Source organism: Geotrypetes seraphini, chromosome 5 (genome assembly GCF_902459505.1).
Source record: "Geotrypetes seraphini chromosome 5, aGeoSer1.1, whole genome shotgun sequence".
NCBI classification, from domain to species: Eukaryota; Metazoa; Chordata; class Amphibia; order Gymnophiona; family Dermophiidae; genus Geotrypetes; species Geotrypetes seraphini.
Window position 1 is genome coordinate 197,899,611 of NC_047088.1, and position 17,943 is coordinate 197,917,553.

Below are 17,943 nucleotides of genomic sequence, written 5' to 3' on the forward strand. Positions count from 1 at the left end.
TTAGAAATGGACCAGTCCCTGTCCTTAGTTTCCATTACATGCAGTTGGCTCTCATGGGTGGGAATTAAGTAATTGGTACTGGTCAGTTGGGACTTTAATAATTTGATTGTCTGTATATCTTTTGATCTATCTTCTCTATAAATGATTGCCCTTGTTCCCTGCTCTGTCAGGCGTACCAAACCTCAACCTTGGCTCACTCCCAGTATCTGCTTACATTTCTGTAACGCTTTGCTCAGTGTCTCCCCACTTCCATCCAGTGTCTGCTCCTCCCCACTTCCTTTCAATGACTGCTCCCTTCTCTCTCCTCTCCACATCCATGTAGCATCTACTCCTCCTCTCTCCTCCCCATTTCCATTCAGCATTTGTTCCTCTCTTTCCCTTCTTTCTCCACTTCCCTTCAGCACCACTCAACCTCTTCGCCTCGTTGGGACATCTGCTCTGATGCAACTTCCTGTTTCCACCTGAGTGGCTCGCATCAGAGGAGAAGTTTTGGGGCAGTCGCACGCAACTTGTGAGAGGCTTTGGTGTCTAGGCTGCTTGGAGAGAGAAAACTCTGAAAAGCACAAGGAAAGGTGAGGGGAAGGGAGGGAGATGGCTCAATGAGAGTAAGAGATGCCCAGGCCACAAGTGATTGGGAGGGAGGGGGCTGCACATGGCAGATACTTTACTATGGGCACAAGGTCATTCACCATTCCACAGGGCGGTGAATGGCCTTGTCCCCGTATCCACGGCTATCAGTCTTTTTTTTTTTTTTTTTTGCCCCATTCCTGCGGTTACCTTCCCAGGGCTGCTGCTTGAGACATAAAAGAAGATATGGTCAACATAAATTTACTTCAGCAATCTGCTTTGGGCCAATGGTATAAGAGTAGCCCCAAATCTCTCTCAAGTCCTTTGAAATCTCCATGGAGGAAGTCATGTCCGTAACATCCAGTCACTCCAAATAAAATAGTTGTCGTTTGTATCCTCCAGGTCTTCAGTGGTAGTGGTACAGCCTTCAACCAATGCAGAAAAATGGATGACTTTGCCAACAAGATTGCTGTCCGTAAAAAAAGAAAAAATTAGACCACAAGGTATAGGAGATGATGGTGGCAAAATAGCAAGCAAAAGCATGAGAGCTGGTCTAAAATGCTGGGATCATTGAGCTAAAATATTATGAAAGACTTGTTACCAAGACTGTATCTTGAGACACCACTTATAAATTGTAAATTTAACTGTTTTCTTCTCCGTATATAGGGTTTGGAAGAAAAGTGGTAGAGGGGAGACACTATAATTATCTCCATACCTTTAAATGTATAGGAGGCAAGTCTTTTCCAGTTGAAAGAAAGCTCTGGAATGAGGGGGCATAGGATGAAGGTGAAAGGGACACACACTCAGAAGTAATCTAAGGAAATAAATAGCCATACTGGGTCAGACCAGTGGTCCATCTAGCCCAGTATCCTGGTGCTAACAGCGGCCAAGCCAGATCACAAGTACCTGGTAGAATCCCAATTTCTCTTTGGCCCAATCTTTAAATTGCCAAAGCAAATAACAAAATGTTTACTTATCCAGAGAAATGTCCCTTTCAGAACTCCTCATTTTCGTAGAGGAATATGTGGAATGGCCTATTGTCAAGTTGGAGAGATAAGGACTGTATCTGAATTCAAGAAAGCATGGGACAAGCACACAGGAACTCTGACGCAGAGGAGAATAATAGAGATTATAAATGGGCTGACTAGATAAGCCATGTGGTCTCTTTATCTGCCATAATTTTCCGTGTTACTATCTTATTAGAGGGTTCTTCAAGGATACAGAGGGCTGATGTTTTCACCTCACAGATAATCTTGCTGCATACTTTTTTTTTTCTCTTGACAGATTCCAATGTGTACACTTAGGAGTCATCAATGCAGAAAACTGGGTGGAGGATATAAGACAAGGGAGGGCTGAGAGAGTATTGGGGAATTGGTAGATTTTAAGTGTTTATCCAATAAAACACATTTTTTATTAGAAGTATTTTTTTATCAGTGTTTCAGCTAGAACCTAAAATTTCAAGGGTGGTTTAAAAACTTTGGTTAAAAAAACCAAGTAACATGACATAGTCTCCATCGAGGGCTGTACACTTAGTCCAGCGAGTTTCCAGTTTTTTCATATTGTAGGAAAAATAACTTATGGAAAAACTGGAAACTCGCTGGACTAAGTGTATAGCGCTCAATGGAGGCTATACCATTTTTTTTGCCAAACTTTTCAAACCACCCTCATATAATAGATCTGAAGGCATCATGCAAGGGACTGATGTAGTTGTCTTAACTTACATGAAAAAGTTAAGACGTGGTTTCTGATCAAATATGTATATTCAATAGGTATGGATGGCAGAGCAGAAAATATCATACGAGAAGAAAAAGCAGGAAGAACTTATGCAGCAATATGTTAAGGAACAGGATTCTTACGATAACAGGTGAGAAATGTTCTATTATATATTATCCAGTTCTGCTTCTGCAAAATGGCAGATCATGAGTGACTCTAGTAAAGTTTAGCTTCCATCAGACTAAATAGTGCCAATTCTGTTATGCCCTTTCCAGATTCCATACTCTAGGTGTTCAATCCCAACCCGCAATCCAGGAGTTGCAGAAATCCAACACTTTTCTGAGAGCTAGCAAACATATCCAGTTACAATTTCTGCAAGCAATCCGTGCAGAAGTCTTTTGCAGTTGTTCTGCTTCTTTTTTTTGCTTAAAGTTCATTTTCTCGGTGGCTTCAGTGCCTTGAGACCCTTCCCGGTGGTCCCCAGTCGGAGGAAAGGACGCAGTCCCGCAGTGCCAGACTGCTGCTTCACAGAGAAACTTTGGTGGATCTGTGGAGCCAGCCTGCTGTGTGCCACCATTCCTAAACTTGGGATCCCTTCTCCTGGGAGTTTGCTGGCCCATTGTCCTTGTCACAGGATTCAAGCGCAGGCTGTACGCGTCTGGAGTGAAACCCATCTGGGTTTCAAGGCGCAGGCTGCCTCTCCCACCCCTGACCGCGTGGCGAGGATCCACGTGGGCGGAGGTCATAGTCGGTGTCTGGCCGGCTGGCAGTCCAAAGATCTTCCACTCTGGTCATTTGGAGAAGTTTTTGAGACAGAAAAATCATTTTCTTCCATTCAGCTGCTGTTTAAAATTGAGGACAGGAAGGTACTGCAGAACTGTAAGCACCCTCCATTATTTCCTATGGGAACTTCAGGGGTGGCTTGTGAATCGTTTTAAAAGTTGTTTTTCACATTTTCTGAGGGTAGGGTTCAGGTCCTCCTCTTCCCCTGACCCCAAATTGCTATTTTATGGAGGGAGGTATTTTTTCATTTTTGGCACGAATATGCTGGATTTTAAACTGTATTTTTCAGATGCACTTTTCCCCCCCAAAAAAGTGGGTGGAAATAAGGGTGTATCTTATGGAGCAAATTTCCCCCCAGGTACCTTTTTTAAAAGTCCGTTGGAGCTTTCCGCGCTCCCTGCCTGTCTCCCTCGCTGGACGGCTGTTCTGTTCGGGCAGAGCGGCACCCCCCTCCCCCCGTAGGCAGCACAGGCACACACACACACCCATAGGCAGCCCCCATGGTTCCTTTTTTTAAAGTCAGTTGGAGCTTTCCGCGCTCCCTGCCTGTCTCCCTCACTGGATGGCTGTTCTTCTGTTCGGGCAGAGCAGCACAGAAGGCACTGCGCCCTGAATAGCTGGGTCAGGATGTTTGCATGCTGTTTCGCTGGGCTGTCTCTCTTGGCAGTCCATGTGGCTAGAGTTGTCAATGTTCAAGCAGACTTCCCCAGCCAACAGGTCCTGAATCCAGGAGAATGGTCCATCTCACAGAAGGCGTTCCATCTGATTATACAATGCTGGGGGTCAGCCCCAGGTGGACTTGCTGGCTTCAGTAGAGAACTCGAAAGCCTGGCGTTTTTTCAGTTGATGAACTCAGCGCGGAAGCCTAGGGCTTGGATGTCTTGCTTCTACCCTAGCCAGTTCATGAGCTCTTATATGTGTTCCCTACATGGCCTCTGGTCAGTCAGATCATCCGCCAGATAGCAGTGCATCCCGTCTGGTGATTCTAGTAGCTCCAGATTGGCCTCATCTATTTTCAGCAGGACAAAAAGTTCTGGCTACCTCTTCATTGCTACTTTCTCAGTCAGGGGCTGGTGCCCCTGGAGAACCCACACCACTTTGGTCTTATGGCATGGCTCTTGAGCGCTCAGCCTTGATGAAGCATTGCTATTCAGATGTAATTATCTCTACTCTTTTGCGCTCAAAGAAACCCTCAACTATGGTGGCTTATACCAAAGCCTGGAAGGCTTTCCACCAGTGGTGTGCTAAGGATCAAGTAGAGCCTGAGAGCGCTCCCATTCCGGTGGTCCCAACTTTTCAGGAGGACCTAGACAAAGGTCTGGCAGTGGCCTCCCTTAAAGTTCAGGTTGCAGGCCTTTCATCTTTTTGAGCACACAGAGGCACTAGTTCACTTACTGCTCATCCAGAAGTAACCAGGTTCATGAGGGGGGCACGTCGTTTGTGTCCTCTCTTGTGTCTTCCTTTCCTTTCATGGAATCTTGACATCATTTTGCAAGGCCATAGAGAGGCCGCATTCAAACCACTGAAGGATGCTTCTCTTCTGGATCTGACGATCAAGGCTATTTTTCTGGTCGCCATTGTCTTACCATGGCATATTTCAGAGCTTCAGGCTCTTTCATGCAGGGAACCCTTTCTCTGTATTACAGACGTAGGTGGTGTTCTCTGTACTATACCTTCTTTTCTGCCGAAGGTGGTTTTGGCCTTCATCCCACGGGTTCGGAGTGCAGAGATCAGATCTAACGCAAATTGGATGTCCAGAGAGTCTTGCTCTACTGTTTGGAGAGGACTAATGATTTCAGGCTGTCTGATCACCTCTTTGTCCTGATGGCTGTGCCTCGCCGTGGTCTGTTGACGTCCAAGTCCTCGATCGCTCAGTGGATTCAAATGGCCATTTCCGTGACGTACATCGCCTGTGGCAAGCAGCTGCCAATTTCACTTAAATCCCACTCAACTAGAGGTGTGGCTGCATCGTGGGTGGAGTCTCGTGCGATTCATCTTGATTAAATTTACAGGGCTGCTACTTGGTCCTCTTTTCCTACTTTTACCTAGTTTTACCACATGGATATGGTTGCTCGGTCTGATGCCATTTTTGGGACCTCGGTGTTAGGGCAGGCTTTTCTGTCTCTCCCTAACTGCTACCATTGCTTTGGTACGTCACCTAGTGTATAGAATCTGGAAGGGACGTAACATAATGGAAGATTAGGTTTATACCTTTGATAATCTTCTTTCTGTTAGTCCACTCTCTCTGTGTACACTCAGTGGTTTGGAATAGCCTGCTTCTTTCTGCCTCAGTTATTCTCCTTACAGGCTTCAACACTTTCCAGCCAGTTGACAGATCCTGTGGGCAGTTTCCGTTTCTGTAAGTATGTTTACTTGAAGACTGTCTCATGTGGGTGCTCATTGCACACAGCAAGTTAGTTCTACATTGTTTCTTAATGCTTTGCTGGAATGCCTTTGGCCTGTTTATTACTTGTTTCATGTTTTGCAGAGCAGACAAGTTCAAGACTTGTTTGTGTTGCTAGGGATCTTCCCCGTACCTCCTTGTCATGGATTTGTACAGGTATGTGGCTTGGCTTTGGGACTTAACTGGCTATGTTTGCTAGCTCTCAGGCTAAAGAGGTGGAGCATGTGCTCAGAAAAGTGTTGGATTTCTGCAACTCCTGGTTTGCGGGTTGGGAACGAACACCTAGCATATGGGATCTAACAGATACAGGGACTAACAGAAAGAAATTGTTGAAGGTATAAACGTAATCTTCCATTGTTAATTGCTCTGCTTGTCGGGCATTGCTAATAAGTTAATCTTGATTGTTTTGGAAATAAAATGAAAGGACACAGCACTAGATTAGTACTTTTCGGCCCTCTACTGGAGGCACACCTAGCCATTTAAGATTACTTCAATGAATATGCATGAGAGATTTTATATTAAATAATGTATGTCTACTATATTGAAATCTGTTGCAGACATATTCATCGTGGTAATCCTGAAAATGCAACTGGTTAGGAGACGCACTGCACTAGGGGATACCATATGTAGTCAAATATAAACCAAGGTTTTGGGCCCTAAAAAAGACTCATAACTTGGGATCTTGGTTTATATTCAAATCTCCTTTCCCCAAACCCAATATTGGCCTCTCCCCAGGCCTACTTTAAATCCTGGTGGTCCAATGATGAGCCGGGATGGGAGCGATCCTTCCTTCCCTCCCCTGAGGTTTGGCAGTCTCACAAAGTTGTCTTGGGAACTCGCGGCAACCATTTTAACCAGCGAGACCTGGAGCGTAGGAGGACCACTTCTGTCCCAACTCACCCAACTGGACCACTAGAGTTTAAAGTATACCCTAGGGGAGGCCTACGTTGGTTCTGTGAGGAGAGCAGATGATTGCACAGCCGGCCTGTTGGGACAGAACCTGACACCTGACCTCGGGGTGGGAGGAATTGCTTCTGTCCTAGCTCACCACTGGACCACCAGAGCTTAAGATAGGACAGGTCTGTGGTGGGTCCAGAAGGGAGAGGGGGTGAGTGTGTACAGAGCCAGCCAGTACTCGAATATAAACCCTTGATTTATATTTGAGGTAACATTCTCCCTCCCACTTTTTTTAGGGGAAAAATGTTATCCTGATTTATATTCGTATGGGTTTATATTCAAGTATATACAGTACATCTGAATTTATTGGTTCCTGGCTTTGTCAGAAAAATCAAAGAGAAATGTCACTTTTTCACGGTTTATATAAATGATCTTGTGAAATGCACTTAGTTTTTATGTTCGTTTTTATTTAGATTGCTCCTTGGGGATGAGCGTGTAAAGAATGGGCTTAATTTCATGTATGAGGCCCCACCAGGAGCCCTGAAAGGTATTTGCATGATCCCTTAATGTAATGATCTTATTGAGGGATAAATGACAAATAGAAATTGACATTAATATTTGATCATTAAAAGATTAAGCTCATATAAGAAAATTTTTTAATTTAACAGTGTGGTGCAGTGTTACTGTCTAGACTTGCACCTTGTAAAGAGTGGGACTGCTAACTGCTGTCTCTGGTGGTGCTTATAATAAGGTACTTGTCATGCTTTACTACTTCAGCAGCTTCTTTTGGCTTATAAGTTCATAATACTGGAAGCAAGATAGGAGTATGAATTTTATGCTTCAGCTGGTGTAAAAGAAATTCACATTTATCTGTGTATGAGCTGTTCATACTTATTGTAACTCTTCTCAGGGCTTTAAATGAAAAGAAACCACATAATACGATTTTATATTAACCTAAGTTAGTTTCTGGACATAGGTATTGTAGGGATTTGAATGCTTGCATATTGAGGGCCTGCTCCTGCACATTGAAGGCATTCTCTTGTAATAGGAAGGTTCTGGAGGCTTGTAATACAGGCTCTGGAGCAGCTTTCTTGATGGATTTCTACATTTTTAAAAAACATTGCATCACTGTTACTTTTTTCAGTATTTTACTATCATGCTTCACTAAACAGTCTGAAGTATGTGACAATAAAATCTGTCAAGTTAACATAGCCCAATCTTCCTAGCCAGTTATAATTCTTTTATACAGGACAAAAAGCTCCTGTAATGTAAGAACATAAGAAGTTGCCTCCGCTGGGTCAGACCAGAGGTCCATCGCGCCCAGCAGCCCGCACCCGCAGCGGCCCATCAGGTCTATGACCTGTCAGGTGTTCCTTGACTTAGCCCTATAATCCCCCTTTTTCTTCTATCTATACTTTTCCTAACCTATCTCTACTTTTATCTGTACCCTCAATCCCCCTATCCTTCAAGAATTTATCCAATCCTTTGAATCCCCGTAGCGTACTCTGCCCTATCACAACCTCCGGGAGCGGGTTCCATGTGTCCACCACCCTCTGAGTGAAGAAGAACTTCCTGGCATTGGTTCTAAACTTGTCCCCTTTCAGTTTCTCCAAGTGCCCCTTTGTACTTGTGGTTCCCCATAGTCTGAAGAATCTACCTTCTCTATGCCTTTCATGATTTTGAAAGTTTCTATCATGTCTCCTCTAAGTCTCTGCTTTTCCAGGGAGAAGAGCCCCAGCTTTTCTAACCTATCAGCGTATGAAAAGTTTTCCATCCCTCTTATCATTTTCGTCGCTCTTCTCTGGACCCTTTCAAGTATCGCCATGTCCTTCTTGAGGTACGGCAACCAATACTGGGTACAGTACTCCAGATGCGGGCGTACCATTGCGCGATACAGTGGCATGATGACTTCCTTTGTCCTGGTCGTGATACCCTTCTTAATGATACCCAACATTCTGTTTGCTTTCTTTGAGGCAGCCGCACACTGTGCCGATGATTTCATTATTGTATCCACCAGCACACCCAAGTCTTTTTCAAGGTTACTCTCCCCTAGCAATGATCCCCCCATTGTGCAGCTGAACATCAGGTTCTTTTTCCCTATATGCATGACCTTGCATTTCTTTATATTAAAGTGTATTTGCCACTTTTTGCCCACTCTTCCAGTTTCTTTAGGTCATTTTGCAGGTCTTCACATTCTTCCACAGTTCTAACCCTGCTGCAGAGTTTGGTGTCATCCGCAAATTTAATAATTTCACACTTCATCCCCGTTTCCAGGTTGTTTATAAATATATTGAACAGCAGCGGTCCCAGCACTGACCCCTGCGGACACCGCTCGTGACCCACTTCCAGTCCAAGTATTGGCCTTTTACTCCAACCCTTTGCTTTTTTCTTGCCAACCAGTGTTTAATCCATCGGTATACATCCCCTTCCACCCCTTGGTTCCACAGCTTCCTAAATAGCCGCTCGTGGGGTACCTTGTTGAAGGCTTTTTGGAAGTGGAGGTAGATGATGTCTATGGATTCCCCTTTGTCCATCTGGCTGTTTATCCCTCAAAGAAGTGCAGTAAGTTCGTTAGGCATGACCTTCCCTTGCAGAAGCCATGCTAGCTCACTTTCAGTTGTCCATTTTTTTCTGTGTGTTCACCGATGCTGTCCTTTATCAGTGCTTCCATTATCTTACCCGGAACCGAAGTTAAGCTTACCGGCCTGTAGTTCCCCGGTCACCCCCCTATCCCTTCTTAAAGATAGGTGTGACATTTGCTATTTTCCAGTCCTCTGGGATCTCCCCAGTTTTCAAGGATAGATTATAAATTTGCCGGAGTGTTTCCGCTATTTCGTTTCTTAGTTCTTTTAGTACCCTTGGGTGGATTTCCTCCGGGCTCGGTGATTTGTCGCTTTTCAATCTATCTATCTGTCGGAGGACATCCTCCTGGCTTACCACTATTTGTTCCAGTTTTTCATCCTGATCCCCACTTATGATCTCCTTGGGTTCTGGTACATTGGATGTGTGCTCGCTCGTGAAGGCCGACGAGAAGAACTTGTTTAACCTATCAGCTACCTCTTTTTCCTCCTTTATCACTCCCTTTCTGTCTCCATCATCCAACGGTCCCCCTTCCTCCCTCGCCGGTTGCTTCCCTTTCACTAATTGGAAGAATGTTTTGAAGTTTCTTGCTTCCCCAGCCAGCCTCTCTTCGTATTCTCTTTTTACTTTCCTAACCACTCTGTGACATTCTTTTGGGGGGTTTTTGTGTTCCTTCCGGTTTTCCTCAGTTTGGTCCTTTTTCCATTTTTGGAACGATATTTTCTTGTCACCTATCGCTTTCTTCACTTCATTTGTAATCCACACTGGGTTTTTTGTTCTATTTTTTTTTTGCACCCTTTCCTAAACCTGGGGATGTACAGGTTTTGTGCTTTTTGCACCGTGTCCTTGAGTAGGGACCAGGCTTTCTCTACGGTCTCCATCTTCCTTGAGCTGTTTCTGAGTTTCTTTCTCACCATTGTTCTCATAGCACCGTAGTTCCCTTTTCTAAAGTTGAGCGTTGTTGCTGTGGTTCTCTTCACTTTTGATGTTCCTACCTCTAATTTGTACTGGATCATGTTATGATTGCTATTTCCTAGTGGTCCTACTATTTCCACTTCCTTTGCGGGTCCCCCTAGTCCGTTGAGGATTAGGTTGAGAGTGGTATCCCCTTGTGTTGGTTCCTTGACTAACTGTTCCTCACAGTCTCTAGGAATTCTGTTTCCCTTGTGCAGTTGGAGTTTCCAATACTCCAGTCTATCCCAGGGTAGTTGAAGTCCCCCATCACCATCACACTCCCGCTTTTGCATTCCCGCCTCAATTCTGCTTCCAGGTCGTGGTCGTTTGCTTCTAGTTGTCCAGATGGGAGATAGTACAGTCCCAATTTTATGTCAGCTCCATTTCTTCCTGGCAATTTAACCCATAGTGATTCCAATCCTTCCGCTCTTGCTGCCGTATCCATCCTGGCCGATTGAATGGAGTCCTTTATATATAGTGCTATTCCTCCACCCTTCTTGTAAGTCCTGTCTCTCCTATAGAGTTTGTACCCTGGCAGTACTACGTCCCATTTGTTGTCCTCAGTCCACCATGTTTCCGTGATTCCAATTATGTCTAGGTCCTCTTTTCTGGCCATGACTTCTAGTTCTCCCATTTTGGTCATTAGACTCCTTGCGTTGGCGTATAAGCAGTTTAAGTCCCTGTTTTTTTCTTTCCCTGCTGTTTTTCTTTGTGGTTTGTTTCTCTTGCCTTCCCCCTCACAGGATGCCAGCCCCTGAGTTCCGTTTTGTTCTTCCTCTTCCTGTGGTGCGTCTTCTACGCCCTCAGCCTGCTTCATCATTTCCACATGTCCCTCTAGCTCCTGTTGTTTTCTCTTCTTATTGCTCTCTAGTTTCACTTGTTCCTTGGACCCCTGTAGTTTCTCTTTTAATTCTTCCCCACATTTTTCCCGCTGAGTATCTTCATTTGATACTCTTTTCCGATGCGTCGTTGCCAGGTCGACTGTCGGCTTTCCCCTTCTTCTTAGTTTAAAGCCTTGTCTATTTCTTTTTTGATGTTATTTGCCAGCAGTCTTGTTCCTACCATGCTCAGGTGCAGTCCGTCCCTCCTGTGGAGCTTGTTCTTTCCCAAAAAAGTTGTCCAGTTCCTCACAAAGTGGAAACCTTCCTCTTCGCACCATCTCCTCAGCCATGCGTTTATTGCTTGTAGCTCGGTCTGCCTCTTTACATCTGCCCTCGATACTGGCAGGATCTCTGAGAAAGCTATCTTCCGCATCCTCAGCTTCAGTTTTCTTCCCAGGATCTTGAACTGCTCAATTAGTGTAGTCCTACTGTAATTTCTTCTATTGACATCATTTGTTCCAATGTGGATTATCACTGCCGTCTCTTCCGTCTCAGCTCCTTCCAGAATCCTCTCGATTCTGTCGGTGATGTCCTTCGTTCTTGCCCCTGGGAGACATGTCACTAGCCGGTCCTCTCTCCCTCCTGCTATGTGACTGTCCACTTCTCTCAGGATTGAGTCTCCTACTACGATTGCTGATTTCCCCTCTCTCAGCTTTCTCTTCGGTCTCAAGTCTGTATCTTTGGTGTGGTTTGATACTTCTCCCTCAGGGTTCTGGTGAGTCTTTGCCTCCTCTGTTTGTTCGGATTTCCCCTTTTTTAGCTTTCTCGTCGGTCTCAAGTCTGTATCTTTGGTGTGGTTTGATACTTCTCCCTCAGGGTTCTGGTGAGTCTTTGCCTCCTCTGTTTGTTCGGATTTCCCCTTTTTTAGCTTTCTCGTCGGTCTCAAGTCTATATCTTTGGTGTGGTTTGATACTTCTCCCTCAGGGTTCTGGTGAGTCTTTGCCTCCTCTGTTTGCACGGATCTGTTGTAAGGTCCTTCTCCCCTAGTGTCTGGTGGATTTTGTCTTCCAACTGCCGGTTTCTGTCTGTGTTGCTGATGGTCCTTTACCTCCACCATCCTGCAGGCCTCCTCGATGAATCTCTCGAGCTCCCTAACTTGCTCCTCAAAGCAGCTTTCTCTGATGGGGTCCTCAGTTGCCCAGCACGGTTCTTCTGAGATGCGGAGTCCCTCTAGCTCCTGGACCCTGTCCTGTAATCTCCTGACCTCCTTCTTCAGTTTTTCCAGATCCTGACACCTACCTCATATGTACGCCTGCCTTCCTGAGGGGAGGTAGTCGTACATATGGCACTCCGTGCAGAATACTGGGAAGCTCCTTTGGGTTCCTTTTACATCCATTTCTCTTCCTCCTTTCTTTAGTCCTAGAATTCTCAATATATAGTTTGTATGGTTGTTTGGTGGAATGATAAGGTTCTTAAGAAGGTCCAAGTGGATATAGTTCTTAAGATGTAGTCAGGAGCTGGTAGTGGTGGTAGAGTTGGGGGATAACACGGGACTGCGGACCAGGATCGATTACTTTGGTAACAACTCCAATCAGCAGGGTAACCATGAACAGCATCTGCAGAACTCTTTTCGCCATCTGAAAAACAGAAAAGAGAGAACAGCCTAGGCTGTTGCTAGGTTAATGTCATTCATCACAACAATAGTTTCATCCTGGGCAAATTTACTGGGATGACATGGTCTCAGTTGATTAATGTGGACCCATTTAAGGACATCTTCACCTTGAGAATTTGACTTGGTGCGAATTTGTTAGGCCACAGGTGAAGCTTTTTCCTTTATAAGGAATGGACCATGCCAGCTTGGCAAAAATGTACTTTCTTTGGTCTTGATTTTGCCAAAATTGTAATAGAATACCTTATCACCAATTTGGTATTCCTTTGTGGTAGTCCTATGATCATAGTAGGCTTTTCTACCTTTAGCAGCAGTTTCCAGATTTTTCTGGGCAAAAGAAAATGCACCCTGTAGATGTTGATGTAAATGGGTGACATATTCATGGGCAGTAGCAGCACTAGAAAGATTTACATTGTTAGTGCTATACAACAAATGAATTGGTAATGTCATTTTTCTACATGTCATTATTTCAAAAGTTAGCATTAGGGTCTCATAGGTAACTTCTTCACCTCTATGTCCAGCACAAGGTTCATCATGGGCATATTGCAACATGATTCCTCGATATGCACGGGGTACAACCCATTGCACGATACCATGCTTACTCGTCCGAGTGAGCAGGTCCTGGTGTATTGAGAATTTCTCTCTGGAGGTGTGGAGTATCCTCAGTTCATCATCCTTCTGGTCGTCTTCAAACAATGGATGTTCCTGTGGATTCTGTATGAAGTTATAGAACTTTCCCAGGATAGGATCTACCTTCTGAGCAGTTACAAGATAAAAGGAAGGGACATCATTGCCCCACTGCAATACAGGTGTTTCAGCTACCTGTTTCGCTTGGCGTTGAGTAATTGCATGCACCATCGAGAACAACTCTTCCGGGCATTGCCATAGTTCACCTGACAAAGCACCTTCTTTAGCCAGTTGATCCGCAAGGTCATTTCCGATCTTGTCAGGACTATTAACCTTGACGTGACTTTCACTTTCTTCCAGTAGATGGTCATGTCATTGTCTCGTATCAATTGATCTAAGGCTAGAATCAAGTCTCCATGATGGACAGGCTTCCCTTTGGAATTTAACTTGTCCTTCCTTTTCTACACGGGTAAGTGAGACACAAAGTTCTGACGCACATAATCAGAATCTGTACAGATAATCAGTTCTGGGATCCCCTTCTGTACCGCAGACTGTACAGCGACCAAGGCTGCTACAATCTTCGCTTATTGGTTGGTTCTGGCACCCAATCTATACTTCAAGGTTTCAATAGGTGTGTCTGCATTCCATACTACACCTACTCCTGTGACCAAATCATGGTCCGAGGCCTGGTGGAAGGTACAGCCGTCCATGTAAATATTGGCACAGAGCTGTTCATCATAAAGATGATGATGATGGGGTTCCTCATCTTCTGGTGGAACATCAGGTTCCAGTATACCTGTAAAAGAATCTTGTTCTGTACAATCATGCAATTCTGCTATCCCTTGGGCTACTGTGTTACGATGTTTCAGAGCATACTTTACCTGTAAAGGCCATCCTTGGATAGCCAAAGTTCATGAGACTATTCGGCTATTGGAGACACGACCAGTCTTGATCCTGTCACTACCCAAGAAACTAATGGGTTGATGACAAGTCTCTACAATGAGTTTTACTCCTTGGATGTAACTCTGAAAATGTTGAATAGCCCAAACAGTTGACAGTAGAGCTTTCTCACAGTCGGAATACTTCTTCTCTACATCGGTGAAGCCTTTGCTTGCATAGGCTACCACATGCATGTCAGAGTCGTATTTCTGGTACAGGACAGCATTCATAGAGTGTTTGGAGAATCCCAGGTCGATGAACAATTCACGACCACTCTCGGAGTAGGCCAGGCAAGGAAAGCGACTAAGCTGATCTTTCATCTCTTGCATAGCATCTTCCTGTTCAGGACCCCAAGTCCAAGGTACATCCTTCTTCAGTAAGGCAACCAAAGGTCTAGAGATCTCCGCATACTGATCTATGAACTGTCGAGAATAGTTGCATATCCCCAAGAATGAACGAAGTTCCGTAAGATTGGTAGGTTTCCTCAAATGTTGTAGGGCCTGTATCCTTTTCTTCTGTGGTCGAAGACCTTCAGAGGAAATTTCATACCCTAGGTAGTTCAGAGATGTTCAGCACCATTGACCTTTGGCAAGGGTCAATTTAGCTCCTGCATTCTGCAATTGTTGAAACACATGTTCCACCTCTTCCAGGTGTTTCTGAAAGGTGGGACTCTTGATCAGGATGTCATCCACATAGACTAGAGTTCCTCGAGCTTCAGCATCTGGAAGGGCTTTATGGAGAAATATGTTGAACTCTGTAGGAGAGTTCAGAAAACCAAAAGGTGTTCTATTCCAAGTGTACTGTTTAACTAAACTAAACTAAACCTTAAGTTTATATACCGCATCATCTTCACGGAAGTAGAGCTCGGCACGGTTTACAAGAACTTAAAAATGAGAAAGGATAGGAAAAGGTTTACATAAGTTTATAAATAGAGTGGAAAAGAGCCAGGTTTTTAGTTGCTTGCGGAATAAATGGAGGGAGCTCAGGTTCTGCAGCGGGATAGTAAGGTCATTCCAGAGACCTGTGATTTTGAATAGAAGTGATTTTCCCAGTTTACCTACGTGGAGAATTCCATGTAGGGAGGGGAAGGATACTTTTAATCTTTGGGCGGTCCTGATGGAGTCCAGGCACAAGGAGTTAAAGGAAAGTGGGATTAGGGAAGGAAGGATGCTGTGAATAATCTTAAAAGCCAGGCAAGAGCATTTGAATTGGATTCTGGAAATCACTGAGAGCCAGTGAAGATTGGCCAGGAGTGGGGAGACGTGGTCAAATTTACATTTTGCAAAGATCAGCTTGGCTGCAGTATTCTGAATAAGCTGGAGTCTTTGGAGGCTTTTTTTTGTTAAGCATAGGTAAATGGCATTGCAGTAGTCAAGTTTGGAAAGGATGACGGATTGGACGAGGACGGTGAAATGTTTTTGGCGGAAGCAGGGTCTTGTTTTCCTTAGCATGTGGAGGCTGAAAAAGCATGATTTTGTGAAGGAGTTGAGGTGGTCGTTGAGGGAGAGAGAGGAGTCAATAATGATGCCAAGGACCTTGCTTGAGAACTCAAGGTGTAAAGCAGCGCCTGAGGGTAGGCAGGTGTTCTAACTTTGGGCCAAGCCAGAGTAATTTTGTTTTTAATTCATTTAGTTTCATCTGTACCGAGAGGGACCAGGAGTGGAGTCTCATGCAGGATGCTATGTTATCGTGGAGGTTGGTGAGGTTCTGGTCTGTTTCAAGAAGGACAAGGATATCATCGACGTATGTGTAGATTGTTTCAAGGGGGGAAAGCTGGAAGAGCTTCAGTGAGGACATATAGATATTAAAAAGGATAGGGGTGATCCCTGAGGGACACCGTAAGAAGGAGACCAAGGAGCGGACATGGTGCCATTAGAGTTGACAATGTAGGAGCGAGAGCGAAGGAAGTTTGAAAACCAATTAAGAACGGTGGAATCAATTCCTATCTCGGAAAGTTGATAAAGTAGTATGTCGTGGTGGACGACATCGAAAGCAGCAGAGAGGTCGAATTGTAAAAATACAGTGAATACTGTTTCTTCCCAAAGGTAAATGCTAGTTTGTATTGATCCGGTGGATGTACAGGGACTATCCAAAATCCAGACGCTAAATCCAAGCTGGTAAAATACTTAGCTTCTTTGATGGTAGTCAAGTTCTGGTCAAGATGGGCCATAGGCCACCTAGACAAGGGTACCTGCTTGTTTAGCTGTCGGTAATCCAAGGCAATTCTCCAGCTGTTATTCTTCTTCAGGATTGGCCACAAGGGTGAGTTGTATGTACTGTTACAATACTTAATGATACCCCTAGCTTCCAGGGTATCAAGTATCTCTTGCACGGACTCATAGGAGGCCAAAGGAATCTTATACTGACTCACGAAGACAGGCTTACTGTGTGAATCCGTAGGAATCTTTGTCACATTTAGGTCGGTCAGGAAAGTATCATAAGAATCCACTGCAAACAGGTCTCGATACTTGTACAACTGTGCTAACTGAGCTTTTTCTTCCTCAGAGGAGCACACATCAGCTAGGTCCACTTGTTCCTTTACCATGGCGTCAAACTCAGAAAAAGGAGAAGATTTCCACTTGGTCTTCAATCTGTTCTTGCAGAGATGAAGATTCAATAGCATTCACCGCTTTGGATTGGTCAGACAGAGCTAACTTTCAATATAAAATCGAACAGTCAATCTCCACTGTTACATCGGATGTCGATGCATCATATGGCCAGAGGAAGTCCAGTGAAATGAGTCCTTTAGGTGAGGGAAGAATACGGTCTGGTATGTCCCCCCTCCTGGCAGGGGTTGACAATTGAAGACAAACTGCCAATGATAGGCAAAGTTACCTCAACATCAGGAAAAGATTCACCCACAAGAAAACCCAAAGGTTCTCCAGCAGAAAGTAGGACTTCAGTAGGTTAAGAATTAACAATCAACACATGGAAAGAAGAGTTAGGGACTTCAAGACAAGGTAAAGCACCTAAAGAAAGGCCATGCTCGAGAAAAGAGGGATTCGGGTAGAAAAAGCCAGTCTCATCGAGCATGCGTTGACCATGGGCCAAACGAAGGGGCAGAGCAAAATCCTGCACAAGACCAGGAACCTTGACATCTTCAGCACAGACCACTTCACAAACTTGAGGAAGAGGTTGTCCAGCCTTCAGACCATCCATCAGATCCATGTCTTCTACCGGGGTGCCTTGTAATCTGCTCCAAAGCACAGTTCACCAAATCAACGTAGACTCCTAGGCGAACAAGACAATCGGATCCCAAACACAAGGATGTGTGTAGGCCTCTCACCACAGAAAAGTGATGAGCGAAAGTCTTAGAACCCAGAGTCAGCGAAAGGCTACAAACCCCAAAAAGAGACTTGACATCCTGACCTGGTATAGGTAGATAAGTAGTGTGGCGCCTAACAAACGGAACAGGTGTGCTTTGCTGAAGTTGACAAAAAAAGATTCACTGATCATGGAGATGTCACTACTGAGTAATACTTGAGCTTGAACCGGGACAGAGCCGTGCAGGTGGACATCAACAGACAAGTCAGTATCATCCTGGTGAAGTACAGCCAGTAGACGAGGATGAGAAGTCAGAGAACTGGAAACAGATGAGGTGGATTCTTGGATGGTCTCTTGAGGTGGTTCCGGCACGGGGAACGTAGACTTCAGAATAATCTCCAAATGGTCAGCCTGGAGAACAATGTCAGATATCTGTTCCTTAGGAATGCTGACAATCTCACGGCCTGTGGGACCCCCCTCTGGAACGTTGGCGTACCGCAGCTCCAAGATGTGTGGATCTGCTGAATGCAGGAAATTGATTCGAATTGAAGTATTGTTTTGCTCCACAGTGCTGGCGACCTGGGGCCAGCATGTAGCCTGCAACTTCCGTAAGGAAGAGGACGCGGAACCTGGGCCCAGACCACTTCTTGGACGTAATCCAAAATAGGCCTCAATCTCTTCAAAAGATTGTTTCCAATCAAAAACTCCTCTCCTGGACTAGTGGT

The 17,943-nt window shown here is 44.8% G+C and overlaps 1 protein-coding gene across 1 annotated transcript in view; it reads left to right on the forward strand.

Annotated features, from left to right (window-relative positions):
• The window catches only part of CIR1 (corepressor interacting with RBPJ, CIR1), a 109,694-nt gene that overhangs the window by 567 nt on the left and 91,184 nt on the right, over positions 1–17,943 (forward strand). Inside the window, exons 2-3 of the mRNA XM_033944436.1 lie at positions 2,337–2,431; positions 6,838–6,911. Of these exons, the coding sequence (XP_033800327.1) occupies positions 2,337–2,431; positions 6,838–6,911 (169 nt within the window). The remainder of the gene's footprint in view (positions 1–2,336; positions 2,432–6,837; positions 6,912–17,943) is intronic.